The sequence below is a fragment of the Thalia democratica genome, chromosome 5 (genome assembly GCF_965202585.1).
Source record: "Thalia democratica chromosome 5, ktThaDemo2.hap1.1, whole genome shotgun sequence".
Taxonomy (NCBI): domain Eukaryota; kingdom Metazoa; phylum Chordata; class Thaliacea; order Salpida; family Salpidae; genus Thalia; species Thalia democratica.
In genome coordinates this window covers 77443205-77461193 of record NC_139169.1, presented here as the reverse complement: position 1 = coordinate 77461193, position 17989 = coordinate 77443205, and the positions used below count along the sequence as shown (strand labels likewise).

The following is a 17989-nucleotide window of genomic DNA, read 5'->3' as shown; positions in this document are numbered from 1 at the left end:
ATAAAACATTTAAAAGTTTTGACTTTTTTCGCTTTGTAGAACCTGCTTTTTAAGAATAAACAAATTATAAAAGTAGTAAAAGAACATTTATTTTTTAACAAATTCATTGAAATGTATTTTTATGCATTAATGATTATCTAACATCTTTCATTAAATCATTGTAATACTTGTTTTACTAAAAATGTAAAAATCCATATTAGAAAGTTGTACATATGCCAATACAAAAAAATATATAAACACCTAATTTTTATTTGTAAAATAAAATTTTAGTGAAACGTTTAGAATTAAAAATAACAAAAATATTAAATTAAAAGAATTTTTATATGTACAACTCTTCCTACATTTTAAACAATTTTCAGCAGTAAAAAATAATGAAAATAAATGAGTGTAAAATAAAATACTCACTTTATTAATTTTTGTCTATAAGGAAATTAAGTCATTTGAAATGCTTAAACTTTCTTTATGGTGATTTTTTATTAAATTATACCTGCAAAAAATTAAAATTATAATATTTCAAAGTGAATTTTAATTAGCCTTCAAGTTGTTTAAAACAAAGGAATATTAATTTGCTGTTAAACAGTTAGAAAATGATTAAAAACATTTTTTTGAACTTTTTTCACTATTTGTGACGTCACTTAAACGCAACAACTTTTATTTTAATTGTATTAAAAAAAATCAAACAATTATTTTTCTTAGGTTTAAGTTTTAAATAATTGGCATATATTTTATTGTATTTTTTTAATTTCAAAAGCTAATTTAAACATGTTATGTTTTGTTTTTAAACCTTTTTTTATATGTATAGCTCAGGATAGATTCTAAAAACACTATATATGGAAAGTTGTCCAAATTATCATTAACCAAGTTAGAAAACTAGTCGATAAAAATGTTTGTTTGTACTTTAAGTACTTTTAAAATAACTTTTAGGTTTATCTTCTAGTAGTTGCTTTGTTATGTTTAAGTTGTTTTTTAATAGCAATAGCAGTAAATGTTTTTTTGTACTAGTTTAAAAGTTAGGAGTTTTAGTCAAATAAAATACGAGACTCTAATTTATTTCAAAGTTATAGAAACCCATGATTAAAACTCCAAAATTTTGTTTAATCAAGTCAGGAAAAAAGTATCATTAATTTGATTTTAAACACTTATATTTAAGTAAATCATTAAGAATAGGAAAAACAACAATATTTCTAATTTCAATCTAAGGTTTAGATAATTTTAAACGTTTAAATAATTTATTTCGACTATAAACACAAAATATAAAGTTGTTTGTTTAATTTGATTGAGCATGTAATATACATGCATAGAAATGAAATAACTACACATCAAATTACAACATAAATAACTTTACAGCAAAATGAACAAAATCCACTACTTACGTCATTAAAAAAATCGTGAATTGCAGTTTTCAATAAATATATATTACTAATACAGGTTCGAATATTATTGATAATATTATATATAGAATATTTACAAATACTTAAAAACAACCAAAAGTGTTGTTAAACCTTCATAAAACGTATTATAAATTTTCACAAACTACTTTGTAAAAAGACTAGTTTTTATTAAAAAAATATTGAACTACTAACATTTTTGCACTCAAACTTTAAATGGTTGATTTTTTCAATATAAAACATCACTTTAATTAATACTTAAGTGTGTTTGCAATAAAACTTTCTGATGTAAGGTAAAAGTTGAAAAGAAAAGTAAAACAACTTTCTCCGCATTAAATTCACTTCAGGAATATTTTAATTATTATTGTGACATATTTACCCAAGGTTTATAAGTTTGAAAACATTACGGTTTTAAATTTTTTTTTAATTCTAGTAACTTTAGTTTAGTATTTTTCATTTTGGTATAAAATAATTAATATATTCTTTTATTTTTAAGCGGTGTATAATATGCTTTATTAAGGTAAACTAAACAAATAAGTTTAATCAAATTAATAAATTTATTGACATAAAACAAAGTTGGTCAAGTCGGCTGCAGTTCTCAGGATGCTTCTGATTGCCATTTAACATGATTTTGTACTTCTAAAACTAAGAAACAAATAAAAATACGAAGTTATCCTACTTTAAGTAGTAAGCTTTTTTTAGATTTTTACTGCCTTAGTTTGTTTTAAAAATGTAGGTTATTTTACAACCATTTAATAAAATAAATAAATACTTAGTTGCAGCAAATGTGTGTGAGAAAAGGTAATTGATGAGCACAATATTTAATGCTTTTTTTTATAAAAAACTGAGTGAAAGAGATAAAAAATCTAAAAAGGTTCAAGACGACAAGGAATTTACAGTAAAGTTACACCATTTTACTTTATCATAACATTGTTTTTTAATTAACTTGAACTTTTTATGATATAATTAACAAATTTACCAGAAACTATTTGTTTTTTTTTTTGGGGTTCCACATTGCTGTTATCACGCGAAATGTTATTTATTATTGTTACATGTTTGTTTATAAGGTATAATCTTATCTTGAGTTATATTTTAAAAAGATACTTTTAATATTTTACTTTATCAAAGGAGGTTATGATAGCCTCATGATATTTAAACTTTATGAAAGTAATAAATGTTTGTTTTTGAGAATAATTTCCTAATTTTTAAAACAACCAAAAAACAATGATGACAAAATTTAAACCCACTAAGTGAGAGGTACTTTGACTGGTATAACAACTTTACAGGTATACTTTGACATGTTAATAATAATAACCTTTAGTTGGAAGCTTAAAGTTTTCAATAAGAATTTTACTACCCAAAACAAATGATAACACAAAAAGTTCATTTTCTATAAAGCTTTATAAGTCCTTGACTTGACGTTAAAAAGCATCCGTGGTTTGCGACTCGATAGGTTTTTTTATAATTTAAATCCTAGGACCAATTATTTTGAGTTTTTTTTTATTGTTGTTCAATAAACTATACTATATGAAAAGGTAACTAATTGGTTTTATATTTTCCAAAGTAAAGTTTGTAACTGTAAATGCATTTTAGTTCTATCATTTATTAACAACAATCATTTTTAGTATGCACTTACTGGTGGAAATCTATGTCTAAAAATAGTTTTGTTTCAAAATAATATATCCAATATTTTACGTTAACAAATAATGTTATTTTTGTAAATAAATTACTGCAACAAATAACATAGCTATAATAAATTGTGTACACCAGTTTTTAAGTCGAAGTAAGCTGTTTTTATAAATAAAAACTGATTTGAAGAATATTCTATAGTACTGTATAAGAAAACTTTTAATTTATTAATAGACACTAAAGTTTTTAAGAAAGACATAAATTGTTTACTTAGTAATATAGTTTGCACTATCGGTATTAATTTGTAGAGATTTATTTAACTAAATGTCTGATTTATAAACAAAATTTACATTAAACATATTGTAGGTTCATTGCTTTTTATTAATTTAATTTTTAAGCAGTCTGTATGTTTTTGTTGCTTATAGTAAAAATAATACCAATAATTATGTTTTAGTAACTGCAAACAAAAATATGTTTAACCTAAAACAAAACTGCACTTAACAAAGCAGCTAAAAAGTTTGAAATGTTTGTATTAAAAAATTAACAAAGTATTTTTCATAAAATACATTAATGTAAGCTAAAATTAAAACATTTAACAGTTTTAATTACTATTTGCTACATTTGCTAGTTAGTGTATTTACAAAATTCAGGGAAATTCCGTAAAATGTAAAAACTCTTCAAAACAATCGAAAATGGGTTTATGTTTAGTTTTATGATTAAAATTTCATACTCTTTTGAAAATCAAAATGCTATTCTGTGCATACAAAAATGTACAAAACAATTAATGACAAACATATTTATTGCAATAGAATTATGTGTTATTTCAATTTTGAACAATTTTTTGATACCTTTTACTGTATATGATAAGTTTGCTGTTAATACATTTCAATAATATAAAACTTTTCTTTTTTATAGCTATACTAATTTTTGCTTTTTAAACTCGTAACCAAGAATATTATTCAAAATCGTCCAAAAAAAGTAATTTTCTAAATGAAATAAAGAATTCTTTTAACATTAATTAAAGCAGTAAAAGTTATATCTTTTTTTGTTGAAATTTTAAAACAATATAACATTTTTAAATATGAAACTAATTATAGTTAAAAAAAATAGTTATAATCAGTGTAATTTTTTGATTTAAGTTTGTTATATTAGAAATTATACTTTTTAGAATGAGCGGTAAGTCTTAGCTAATTTAGAATGTTTATTAAAATAGTCATAGCCAGACTTCAAACATTTTAACAAAAGCTATTTTTAAGCAAAATTTTACTTTACAGTCCGGACGTCAAAAAAACTCAGTAGTAATTTTTGTCGCAATATGCTACGCTTAAAATAAAATCCATTGCTGACGTATTAAAATAAAACGCAAACTTTAGCTTCGAAAGTATATATATATTACAGAACACTTTTAAATTAACAGCTAACCAGAAATGCGTTTAAAGGTCTTTTAATTCTATATTTGAAAACGGCTTACGTGGTCGTTAAAAACATTACTAACACTTTAAAACTAATCTTATTTTCTAGGATTGAAAACAAAATAATATAAAAATCAAGAAATTAAGATTAGTCGTTTTTTCTGATTGATTTCTTTTAAAAATGATTAACTTTTATCTTAAAAACTCAGAACTTAAAATAAATATAAGTAAAAGTTTTTAATAAGTCTTACTTAAACGTGCTTGAGGCTAATTTTGGTTTAAAAATAGTCTACAACTTAACGTTTAAAGTAGAAGCAAAAAATATTAGTAGCATAAATAACGATAAATTAAAAAGGATTAACTTTGAGTAATACTGTACATGATTTAAAGATTTAATCTAATTCTAATAAAAAAGTATTTTTTGAAGTAAGTAAGATTTTATATAGTTTTTAGCTACTGTTATATTGAGGTTATTTTGTATCAAAAAAACTTATAAAACTTGTATAAAACCTTAAATTTTATACTTTATTAAACTAGACTTTATCCTATATACACAAAACTTTTAAATTAAAAATACTTTAACAAATATTGAAGTAGTCAGTAACCATTTTTTAAGTTCAAAAAAAAAAATGTAGCTTAAACATTGTTAAAAAATAGTTTTTAATAAAAAATATAACAAACTTACAAGTTAGACTAAGTCAGTTTTCAGTTTTTTAGATGTGACTAACTAATGTAAAAAAATGAAACAATATTCGATCATTCTGATAATGCGGAAGTTTCTTACTGACGTCACATTATAAAAACAACAAGCTAAAGTTTACAAAACAAATTTATTAAGACAACTTTTGTTTGAGCTTAGGCATTTCGAAGCTAAAAACCATTCCTGTTGGATTTTTTAAAAACGATTTGTGTCGTTAATAATTGTTAATAGTTTGTAGTTAATTATTCTAAGTACAAAAAACAAAAGTTGCTGATAGCTTTTTTTTCGATTAACCGATTCTGTTATTACCAACTTTCTGTATAAAACAATACAAACTTATTCTCATGTTTCTTTTCAAAATTAAATTGGAAATATGTTCAAAATATTTACGGTTTAGACAAGCTAAAAGAAACGGGTATAAGTAAAAGAACTAACTAAAAAAGTTTTATTTGTAACCAGTTTAGTTTAAAAACATTTTTTTCGTTAGAAATGAAGTCAAACTGTACCAGCAAAAATATTTAAGAGACAAGTTAAACAGGCTTTATTTTGAAAAACAATATAGTTACAAATATTTATGTAATACGAATATATCTTAATAAATTTAGGTTTTCGAAATTCTAAATTACAAGCCAAAAGTAAATGAATTGTTTATATGCAAAAGTGATGTTTTAATTTATTAATAATACTACTTTTTATAACGTATTTCTCACAAGTCAAAGTTGCTTCAAAAACTATTTAATATTGTTTTATTATAGAACTTCGTTGTGACAAAATTCAAATAAAAGTATATTGTATATTACTAAAAAAAATCAGCAAAAAAAAATATAAGAACACATTTCTACTATAAAAATAATTTATTTATACGTGTTTTGAGTAAAGTTCCAAAAGAAAAAAATTCATATTGAAGATCTACTGTAAACTACTTTTTATTTCAGTATGTATCTCAAATTTTTTGTACTAATATTCAAAAAATTATTTCAACTTGTTGTTTTGAATAATGACAGAAAAATGAGTTCCGCAACAAAAGAAAATAAGTAATAAAGCTAGTTTAAGCAGCTTAATCAGGGTTAACATTTCATACTCATAACAAACTCAAATAAAGCTATGTATTTTCTAAAAAACATATATATGATTCATCATTTTAAGTCTAATAAAACTTTAAAATTTAAAACAAACAGAAGTGGTGTTTAACTAAGCGACCAAGAGTTAATTCTGCACATCAGGTATTTTTTAAAGTTTTTTAATATCGATTATTTATCATGTACACTATACTAATTAACAATAACATCTACTTATCGAAAAAATAAAAATGATTTTTTTTAAGCTGGTCTTTTAACCATTTTTATTTGTAATAATAATGAAAAATAAGTAATTAAATATTAAAAAAACTTAAAATACTTCTTTTATCAATACTTTGATTTTAAAATTCATAACAAAAAAGTTAATACCATTAACCACTTAAAACTTAAAAATTGACTATTAATAACAATTAAACAAGTACATAATAAAAATTACTAACTCAATCAGGGTATGCATTTCAAAAAAAAATTACTAAAAGAAAGTTTATATATTTCTTGCACAAATTATAAGTATTTTATTATTTAAGATCTATGAAAACTTAAAAAATTTAAAACCAAACTAAAAACAACAATATTTTTCAAACAGAAACAAAATATTGAAAAATACTTTATTTTACCTTAAGACTGGTTTTATAATAACTTTGTTTAAAAACAAAGTATGCTAAAGCTATTGAAAACTAAATTTTTATATAGGTACTTCATAAAAATAATTTATATAAAGAACTAAAACCGTTTAAGTCTATTATCTAACATTTTTTTTCTAATTAAGCTATAACTGTTTTATAACTTACTTTGTAAAAATTAACAATAACATTGAGAGAAATTTCTCAAAACTGGTTCATAAATTTGGTATTTTTATAGAGCAGAACTTCTAAAGTCTAACAGTCTTAAACTTTTGTTCTATAAAAGCTAGTAAAAATAAACTTATATCATTAGTCTTATTGTGGTTTAAATTAATAGGTAGGTACAAAAAATAAAAAATAAAAATGTTATGTATTTTTAAGAAATTAAAAGTTCCAAATTACAAAATAGTCATCATACTTAATTTTCAATACTTAGAGTTATTAAGAAACACAAATTGAAAAAATGTTTAATTATACTAACTAATGTACTTTAAAATACTTTATGAGCTTAATTAACATAACTTATTTTAACTGAATGTAAAACTCAAAAAAGTTATAAGGCTTTCTCCTAATTGCTGTATAAAATAGAAAACTTGTAAGACTATTTTTTACAAGCAAACAATCAATAAATTGTAATTTGAACAGTAAATGTGATCAAAAAAATTGAAAGTTTGTTAAAATAGTATATTTTGGACTATTTCAACCGAAATTGATTTTGAATCAGTAGAAAACAAATTACTTAGTTTAAATATAAATAAACCTTTAAACTAATATTTAATTTTGTATATAACTAAACAATATCTAAAGTAAACTTGTTTTATACAAAACTTTACATATTTATTTCTAAATTATTAAATCTTTTTTAAAGTTATTGGTAAGCCTTTTTTTTATATTTATTCTTAAAAAAATTTTGAAATTAAATAATTAGTCTAAAACTCTTTCATCAGATTTACATTGTAGCACATTTGTTTTCTCAGTACATATTTCCTCTTGATAATTATTTTTTCTTAAAATTAATATTAAGGTTTAATAACACAAATTCGATCATCATACCACCTATCTTCAATAGACTGAGATCCATATTTTGTTTCTATTGAAACTAGCTAGTAAGTAAGTATCATTTTTAGATATAGAAATTACCTATAAAAAGTATTTGTAAGAAACTGTTTTTACCCACTATATATTATTTTATTGTTTATTTTCTTAGCTTAGCTTAAAATGTAAATATATAAAGTTTCTAATGATTGAAAAATGAACAAAACTCTTTTTTTTTCTGAAAAGTTAATATTTAAATATGATTTTATGAAAATTAATGATACTTTGTAAGTTTTAAAACTTTAAAAGTTTAAGTATTTTATTTGAAGATACATGTCTAAATGACGGTAGTTTTCGTTAACAAGTTTTAAAACTTGCTGTGTTACAGTTTAATATTAAGTTAAATAAAAAGTTAGCCTTTAACATTTGTTTAATTCTAGAACTAAATTACAATATGTATGACTAAAAAAATTATCTTTTATTTACAAACAGAACTTCAAAGGTAATATGAAAGACCTGAAAAACTCCAAACGTTAAGAATAATATTTTATTTTTTGTCAGGTTTTATTTATTTCGGTTAAAGCTCCGTAATAATTTGAATTTTTTGTCTAAAAATATTTTCCTAAATATTTTATACATGAAACCGGTTCAATATTAAAATTTTTGTTTTGTATTTAGTAAAAGTTTATGATTTGTTTTTATTTTAACAGTTCAAATCGAAAAAAACAGTAAGTTATAAATTTATAATTAAACCTGCTAAAAATAACACTTAAGAAACTCTATCGAAACTAATTTTCAAGATTTATCTTAATCACAATTTTCCAACATACAACTGTTTATGTTTTGTGTTTTTACTGTTTACTAGACATTGAGAATGCTAAAATAAATATTTGTTATTAAAATAAAGTATTTTGCATCATTTCATTTATAGTTTTCGATTTTAATAAAACATATTAAGTTTATCAAATATTTGTATTGCTTTATTAGAGCAAAACTTAGGGTAGGACTTAAATATTTTGTAACGAATTTATTTATGTCCAAATATGATTTTCGTTGATAAAACCTAACAAAAAGCGCTACTACTTATAATACTGGTACTTAATTTACAACTTATTTTTATGGTTACATAAGCTTAAATAATTTATTTAATTAATAATAAACAAACAAAAAAAGTTTTAGTACATTGTTTCCGTAAATCGGACTTTGCTTTACTATACTTTTAATAAAGTAATGTATGATAGTTCCTAGAATGTGCACAGTAGTGTGATCTAGTACATTAAATAATTCATAAACAAAAGTAGGTTTAAGGAAAGGTAAAAAAGTATAGACTTTTAGCTGAGAAAATTGAGCAATTGTACTGAGAACTAGATTTCGAAAATGTGAAGGACGTTTTTACTGTCTGAAAACATTGTCTTTTCAAAGATAATTTCGTATGTTTCGATATTTTTTGTAGCTGTTAAATAACAATTACTTTAGTAGTACTTATTAAAAAAAATCACATTTGTTTTACATTATTCGCAGTTGCTTGCACTAACGTAATAGCCCAAAACATCATAAAACTCAGCATATAAGAAACATCAAGGCAAAAATTTTTGATTGAACATATTTATTCAAAACTGGCTTAAAGAACTGTTATTTTAGCGACGAAAAAAAAGCTAATAAAGTTCGATCTAAGGCCCTTGTGTACGAAAGAATCTTTTGGTCATCGATTTGTACGCCACGGATACAGTTTATTGTCTTTTTCTATAAATATAAAGAAAGGTTAAAGTATTTATGTAAAACATAGCTTGCAGTAAACTTCAAAATTGTTTTCATTTTTAAACAAAAAAACAACCTAAGCGAAAAAATCAAATGATTTTACCAGAAAAAAGTTTTGAACAGTTTAGCATTTCAATGCTACTATTAAGTAGCTACAAATTAAAGGCAAACCTTAAGATACTGAAAACATGTACCAAGGAACATGTAACAAAATGCATTCAATCTCATATTAAAGATAAAATAATTATTTTAGCATTCAAAAAGGCAATGATAGCACATCTAGAAAACTACCATAAATGTGGAGATTTTAAGATATTATTTGAATAGCCTTGGTTTTATTAAACTCTAAGCTTTTCCAATTTATTCAAACAAACCTAAGCAATATGAAATGAAAGAATTTTACTACACTGTTGCCTTACTTAGTTAGAATCCATTTTGTAGTAAGTTTAATTTTTGCTAATGAAACTTACTATGATTTTTAATTGATAAGTTTTTATAGTATACATATACGGTTTTTTGTTTTGTGCTGTTCAATTGTAATATTCCTGATGATAAATGAAGATACTAAAAATTGAAACAAAAGTTATTTATTTTATTGAGAACAAAGAAGGTCTTAAAACCTGATATCTGGCGTCAAAGTTTTCTATATCACTTATGTTATTTGCAGATCGATAAATTAAGTTTTTTTTTTCCAATTTACTAGAAGAATATTTCAATATGATAGACATTTTGATTCTTAGGTAGCGAAAAAACTTAATTAAGTAAGAGAACTTAGTTCTGGAAGTAAAGATAATAATTAAAATGCTATTAAACTTTTCTTTTTAACTTTTTTATTGTCACACTAACTATTAGTTATTACATATTCAACATAAAGTTTAACAAAAAAATATTTTAATAATTAAATGATTTTAATATTTATATAGCTAATTGCTGACTGTTAAGTTATCATTTATTTATTGTCATATTTTATATACACAGCTTAAAAAAAAAACAATTTAAAAAATATAGTTATACGAAAGTTATGAAAGAGTAATTATAAACATAAAAATAATTTATTTGTAATAAAAAAAAAACAATTAAATTTATGTTGTCAGCAAACAATTACTTACTAGCTGTTAAATGATTACTTTTGTTTTACTTACTATATATATATATGTTCTCTTTAGGTTTTACTGTTGTTTTTTTCTTATTTATTTTAATGAACTGTAGATATTCAGCTGTGTATTGCTCATAGGTGAAAAAAAGTTATTTAAATAAATATGAAACTAATTATTTTCTTCTTTTTTTAAACACTTTAGTTTTTTGATATTAGTTACTATTAAAGTTCAGGAATGTGATCTCTAAAACCTTCTGTCAACTTTGGCAATAAAATAAATTTATAACCTAGTAATTAATGTTTTAAACTTAAACTACAACAATAATTTTTATGAGTTAAAATTGTTTAAACAGATAATAACTAAAAAAATCAAGTTTTAAGAAACATTTGCTTAAGATTTATAAATTAACTTAAGTGCAAATTGATAAAATTTAAAGCTGGGTTTACCAAAGTGGGCGATATCGCCCCCTTGGAGCGATTTTAGTAAGTCGGGGGGTGAATTTTAGTAAAGGGGCGAAAGGGGGGGGGGCGATAGATAGTAAGGGGGTGAATGGGAGGCGATTTTATAATTTTGGCCAGCCATAGAATTTTTACTTTCTATCTTGTTAGTTTACTAATTTTAGCTTGCCATTAAATATTTGGTCCAGAGGTAAAACTTTAACAAAAAAAGTCCATTTTGTTTACGTATAGTATAGATTTCATTTTAAACATGTAGATAAGAATGTAGAGTTTTTCAGAAAACGTCGAGATGACAAAAAAAAAAACTGTGTAAAATTACAAACTTGTTCAAGAAATCTACACAAAGTATTGAAGATGGACAACTATCTTGTTTTTATCTGTCTTTCATAGTTGCTAAACAAGGACTGCCTCACACCATTGGAGAGAAAAACGTTTATTCCTGTCTTAAAAACAGTTCTGGAAAAGTCATTCATTATAAAAACACTAGTAATGCTTTACGTTCTATTCCTTTAAGCTACAACACTGTGAAAAGACGTATAGATGAAATGTTAGAATGTGTTGAACAAAAGTTAGTTCGCATGATGTGCAATAATTTTTTTCGATGCAGTTTAACGAGTCCACTTTGCCGAAAAACAAATGTCTTTTTCTTGTTTGCGTGCGTTGAATAGTTGATGATACATCATACGAAGAACTAGCGTTCTCCCAACCAATGGAAACGCATAGCACAAGAAGGTTTGTGTTTGAAAAAATAAAAATGTTTTGAAGTAAATAAAATATTTTCAAAACATCATATTAGGATTGCAACAGATGGTGCTCCGTTTATGATAGGAATGTATTGTGAATTAATCTCATATTACATAGAGTTAAACCCTGATACGTTTACTACTCATTGCGTTATACATCGCCAACATTTAGTTGCAAAAATTTTGAGCGTCCGTTTGATTGACTTATTAAACTTTGTGATAAAAGATGTAAACAAAATAAAAATGCATGCTTTACAAAGTCGTCTGTTTAAACAGCTGTGCAATGACAATGATGGGGCTTTTGATAAGTTGATAATGTAATGTACACAGAAGTGAAATGGTTACTAAAAGGATTCTGTTTAGAAAAGTTTTTGGCTTTTTTTTATATCAGTTATGATTTTTTTTCTCAAAAGGATAAAATATTGGCAGACAATCTTAATTAAAGAAAAATAGACATGTGAGACTTATATGGTAAGATCAACAATCGGAACAAAACTTTACAAAGTAAAAACTTGAATCTTGAAAAAGTCAAAAGTAAGATAACCAGATTCAGAAACCAACTTAAATTGTATGAAAAAAAACTCAAAAATAATCAGTTTTCACAGTTTGCAAGATTGGAAAACTTGAAACTTCAATTAAGTGACGGTGAAGTAGAAGTACTTTCATCTCATCTGATACAGCTTTAATGTGATATTGATAAACGTTTCTATAGTTAGCTGAATATTTGCATCCTTATATTCATATTTATATCCTAGGGCACCAAACCTTAAATTGAGGTTGTATAGTTTTAATACTTTATATATGTGTTCTTGTAAGTTGTCTGAACCTAAACTTCAAATTAAAATTTTTAAAAAAGTGTTGATTATGAAGTCAGAAATGCTTTTTTAAAAATTTTAATTATAGTTTAGGTTAAGACGACTTACAAGAACACATATATAAAGTATTAAAACTATACAACCTCAATTTAAGGTTTGGTGCCCTAGGATATAAATATGAATATAAGGATGCAAATATTCAGCTAACTATAGAAACGTAGTAACTTAAACAGTTATTAAACATTTAAGGATTGCAGTTAAAATGTCATTAGGATATGAAATTACATGATATTCTTTTGTAATAAAGACACAACTTTCAAAGGTTAATAATAAAGTAATGTAAACAAGTAATAAAGTGTAATTATTAAGCACTAGTAAGCATTTAATGATTATAGAAATTAAAAGCATGTGCACCTTACTTACATGATAACCAAAGTTTTTGATAAATATAGAATTTATACCTTTTCTATCTACTAAACTATGTTTTTGTGCTAACTAACTTCACATTGGGAAACATGACAGTCAGGAAAACATTGAATTGAATGTTTAAGGCTTATTATTGTTTTTAAACTTGTTAGGTGATATAAATAAAGTTATTTTTATAATTTAAAAACTAGAGCTAAAAGAGGGTTGCTAAAAAACCTGAAAAATTCTAGAATTTGACAATTAAGTTAAAATACACACACCTAAAAAAACCTAGAATTTCAAACAAAATCACTAAAAAACTGAAATTTTTAACTATTTTAAAATGTATATAACAAACTTATGATTACAAATATAAATTCAACCACTAAGTTAATTTTTTTTTGTATGATCTATAATTTTTTTCATTACAACCACATTCAAAGTAGCCTTACATTATCTTTCAAGTGATTTAAAAACATTTATTAATCATAAATATGTATTTTTTCACTAGAAAGAAATAAGAAAATGTGTACTTTAAAAACCTGGAAGTAGTTTCTAAAAACCCAGTGGCCACCCTTGCGTGAAAAAGTAATTTTATAAATAAATATTAAAATATAATAGTGTTCAATTTAACAATTGCTGTCATGCCAGGGTTGCCACTTACTCTGGCTATTTAAAACTTTTAAGTTAAAAAACTCAGAAAGTTAGTATTTTGTCAGATTTAAAATGAGTCAGAGCTGGTTCAGTTTTGATTTTTTGTTTTTTTACAGTTAATAAGTTACCATTTCTGTGGATAAAATCAATGTTCTAAAAATAATTTTTGTGAATCAGGGTTCCCCTACTTTTTTTTCCATAAGGGCACTCAAGAAATTGAAAAAGCAATGGCCCCCTCTCTTGATTTTTTTCAAAAAAAAATCCCTTAAAACCTTTTTTTTTCCCTTCACCATCAACTCCCAGAATATCCAGTGTAGGTTTCAAATTGGGGCCTTATGGCCTCCCCATGGCTCACTTTCCAAAACCTATCATAGATACTACAAAATTTTGTAAAAGTTTTACCAAATTCATTGTAAAAAATGTAAACTTAGAATCTATGAATGTAACATAAAAATGACACTTTGTTAAAATAAACTCAACAATAACTGGTGGGTTTTATGTCTTTTTTAACTGTATAAATGTTGCTGTTAGTTATTTAAAAGCTTTTTTTAACCCTGGTAAAGTAAGTTGATGAAAAAAGCTCCTATGAAAATATTGAAAAAATAAAAAAGCCAAATTACTTAAAATAAACCTTTACCATTTATTTCAAACTCACTTCCTTTAATGACGTAGATTTATACTGAATTTAAAAAATGTCATAGTTGAAAAATGAATGACCTTACATCAGTGTTTTGAGTTTATGTTGAATTTTTAGAAAAAAATCCTTTTACCTCTTATTCCTTCTGCTTTAAGAGTTTTTACAAAGGTGAGGTAAGAAACAGAAGAATTTTTGCAAATCAAGTTGATCATAACCAATTTTTCATAAATATGAACACAGAATTTTATTAAAAAAATTAAATTATAACCTACAAGTTATTTTTATGAAACAACTTTTTTTTACAACTTTATAGTTGTATTAGGTATAGTAAAAAGTTTCCAATAGAAATGAATGTTAAGTAAAATTTTAAAACATTCAAGTTTTAAAGAAATGTGCCCCTTTAATTTTGACTATTTTTCTTTAGAAAATTTCAAAAGAAACATTACAAGTCCAATTTTACTCAATCAAACTGTGAGACTCATAAAACATTTTACTCATAAACATAAAAAAAAGAGGTTAAATTATGAATATTTTTGCAAAAAAAAAGTTCCTAACTAAAATGACAAAAATTAAGTTTATAAAAATATATCTCCCACAACTTTTAAGCAATCAAGTCAAATTTTCTGAGTATAAAAATTAATAAACCTAAAAACAATATTTCAGAAGAAGTTCTAAAGTTTTTTTTGTTTATAATACTTATATGTTCAACTTTAGTTAATATTTTTTCACTTTGGTTCTTGTAATATTTGCTCCATAAAGTTTTTCTAAAAATTGCAGGGAATATTTACCTAGATAAGTTTTAAAATTTCAAAGAAAATTGAATATGATTGTGCAAAAAATTTAAATGTTTGTATTCAAAACTTCTTACAAATATGACTTGATTTCAAAATTTGATAAAAATTTTCATGTTCTTTAAAAAGTGACTAATACAAGTTTACCACACACAATCAGAATATTTTGATTTTTTAGAAAATCCCAGGATAATTCAAGACAGCTCAGGTTAGCTCAGGATGTTTTTTTATCAACTAAGGCTGTTTCAGGATAGTTTCTATTTTATTTAAACTCATGAAAGTTTAAAAAAAATTCAAAAATCTCAGGACAATTTTTGTATATAAATGGATCTATTTAGTTGCAATATTTTGTTATTTTATAACCTGTTTTTTTAAGACCTTATTATTATTAGTTTTGAAATTTAAAAAACCTTTTTTGAGGATTTAAAAAAAACTCAGTGTGTCTCAAAACAGTTTAAGGTTACTCAAGACAGTATTTTGACTCCAAGAGTAGCAAACCAGCTAATAGTTCATAATTCAAGCTTTCATATTAAATTTTTGTAAAAATTCTGTTGTGCTTGCTTTCTTTGCAGGTTTAGTTACTTTTCCAAATGGTCAAAGTTTATTAACTAATACTACTACAACATCATCTTAAGCTGTATTTGAAAGTTTTGAAGTTTGAAGACAAAATATAATCTTCTAGCAACCTTCTTAAACATCTTGTGCAAATAATTACTAATAAAAAAGTATTTTTGTAATTTTAATTAAATTGTATCAAAGTTATTTGAAAATGATTCACTTAACATTTTTATTAACAATAAATGGCTTCTTTTTATTTAGGTTTACTATAGAGTTATACAAACAAATAAAATGTGTCAATTTTTTTATTTGTTAGTTTAAGTGAGCTAAGAAAAGTGAATGGAATTTATTTTTGATAGATTTTAGTTAGTAATTGCTTTTAATAAATCTCAACATAAAATTGTTATAAGAGCAAATAAAGTTTCTTGACAGCCTAACCTAAGCAGATATTTAGATTTTTAAAATCAAATTTATTAAGTTTTCATAAACTGACTTAGCTTTTGATTTAGATCTACCAGCTTTTCATTGATCAGTTGCAGCATTTTAGCATTAACAAAAAGCAGTAAAGTTTAAAAAGTACAAATGAAGTTCCTTGACCGCCTTGCTGAGTTCTTCCGTAGATATTTATTGTGTGGAAATATCAGGGTCGCCCATGAAACCGTCGACACAAAAACAGAATTGCCCTACCAGCTCAGGAAATACCCTGCATCAAAACTGGTGTGCGCACATTTGCAAACCACAGATAGGAGCTTCGAAAAGAACTTGGAAAAAACTGTGAGGAGGTTCAAAAGTTACGCAAAAGGAAAGAACTCCTTCAACAGGACCATCAAGCTGCCCGAACCCTTGGTAATAAAAGTGAGAATGGAGGAGGACGAGAAGTTTGTGTGGAGGAGAAAAAAGGATGATGACACCTACCTGGTTTCCTACTTTGTACCTCTAAAGTACCAGTCCAGACCGCAACCCCAACCTAGACAGGAGCAAGATCTGCATTTTGAGGACAGAAGGAGGAGTTATTATTACGTCATAAGGTTCAGGGGTGGATGTGATCAGGAGAAATGGGGTAAACAGATGAGCAAGCTGATGAATTATTTGAAGCGTGACGGGGTTCATTTTGACATGGTGGATTTGAAGAACCTGTACTATTGCAGGTACTTATTTTTTTTTTTTTTGAATTTAAGTTTTTTTGAGAATACCCTAGTTGTGTTTAATTTGAGTTGTATAACATTATTTTATAATTCTGATCTGAATAACATGTAGTACTGCAGTTAATAATTAAAATTTTTAATGAGATTACCCTAGTTGTTTTTAATTTGAGTGGTAAAATATCAATTTATAATATCATATTGGTTGTACCAAAAGGTACAAGCAAATAAGTAATTGTGTATTACTCCAGGTAATAATTTTAAACATTTTTTTAGATTGTGCTTATTTTGAGTTATAAGATAGAATATAAGTTTATAATATTGTATGAAGAATCAATTTATTACATTTTATTGCAGGTATTCCAGCTTGCTGCCTTTTTTAAGGTTGAACGAGGTTTGGATCAGGCAGCATTCTGAGTTCAGTGATTCACCTGAAAGTTACTCAACTACTTCCAATTATTCAACCACTTATGCTGCCTAGATGTTGAAACAACTTAACAAGTTGAAATAATAATAATAACTTGTATATATTTCCTAAGTTCTGCACAATTGCTCCTCATACACTTCAAAATGATATGTAACACAGTGTTCTACTTTTATATGCAGTTTTTTGTTTGGTTAAGCTTTGTTTTTTCATACTTGTTTTTGTTTAAAATTATTGAGCAGGTTGATATAATATTTATCTGTTTCTTATACTACAACATCAAGAGTCTTAGCTTATGATTCATGAAAACAAAGAGTATTAGTTTTTTTATTTTGAATTTATGTTTATTCGTTATGATTTAAGCTAATATTATTTGTTTGTTTAATTCATAAAAATAGTTTTTTCGAAGTGTTTGTTATAGACTTTTGTGTTGTGAAACTGAAAATAGTTTTTACTTAAACAAAGGTTTGCTTATAACAGAGCATCATGTTTTTAATATTAATTTTTTTTTCTCAAAGCTGAAGCCAAGTTTACAACAAAAAGACTTGTGTAAAGATCAAGCTATAATGCTAGCTGTGTTAGTACATAAATTTTCAAAAAACAAAGTGATTTTCATAGCCTAAAGTTAATTTTTAGCTGTT

General features: G+C 24.5%; 1 protein-coding gene across 1 annotated transcript; it reads left to right on the top strand.

The window, feature by feature from the left end:
* Positions 1-16364: 16364 nt before the first annotated feature.
* LOC145836933 (heme-binding protein 2-like) lies at positions 16365-17405 on the top strand. Its single transcript, XM_082944703.1, has 2 exons — positions 16365-16930; positions 17282-17405. Exons 1-2 carry the CDS (start codon positions 16365-16367, stop codon positions 17403-17405), a joined length of 690 nt encoding a protein of 229 aa, XP_082800829.1.
* Positions 17406-17989: the final 584 nt, after the last annotated feature.

Bases quoted from the DNA above. Each gene is read 5' to 3' on its own strand.
- LOC145836933 (XM_082944703.1), top strand. From the start codon at position 16,365: ATGAAGTTCCTTGACCGCCTTGCTGAGTTCTTCCGTAGATATTTATTG. The intron at 16,931-17,281 runs GTACTTATTTTT...ATTTTATTGCAG, and splicing joins AAGAACCTGTACTATTGCAG to GTATTCCAGCTTGCTGCCTT.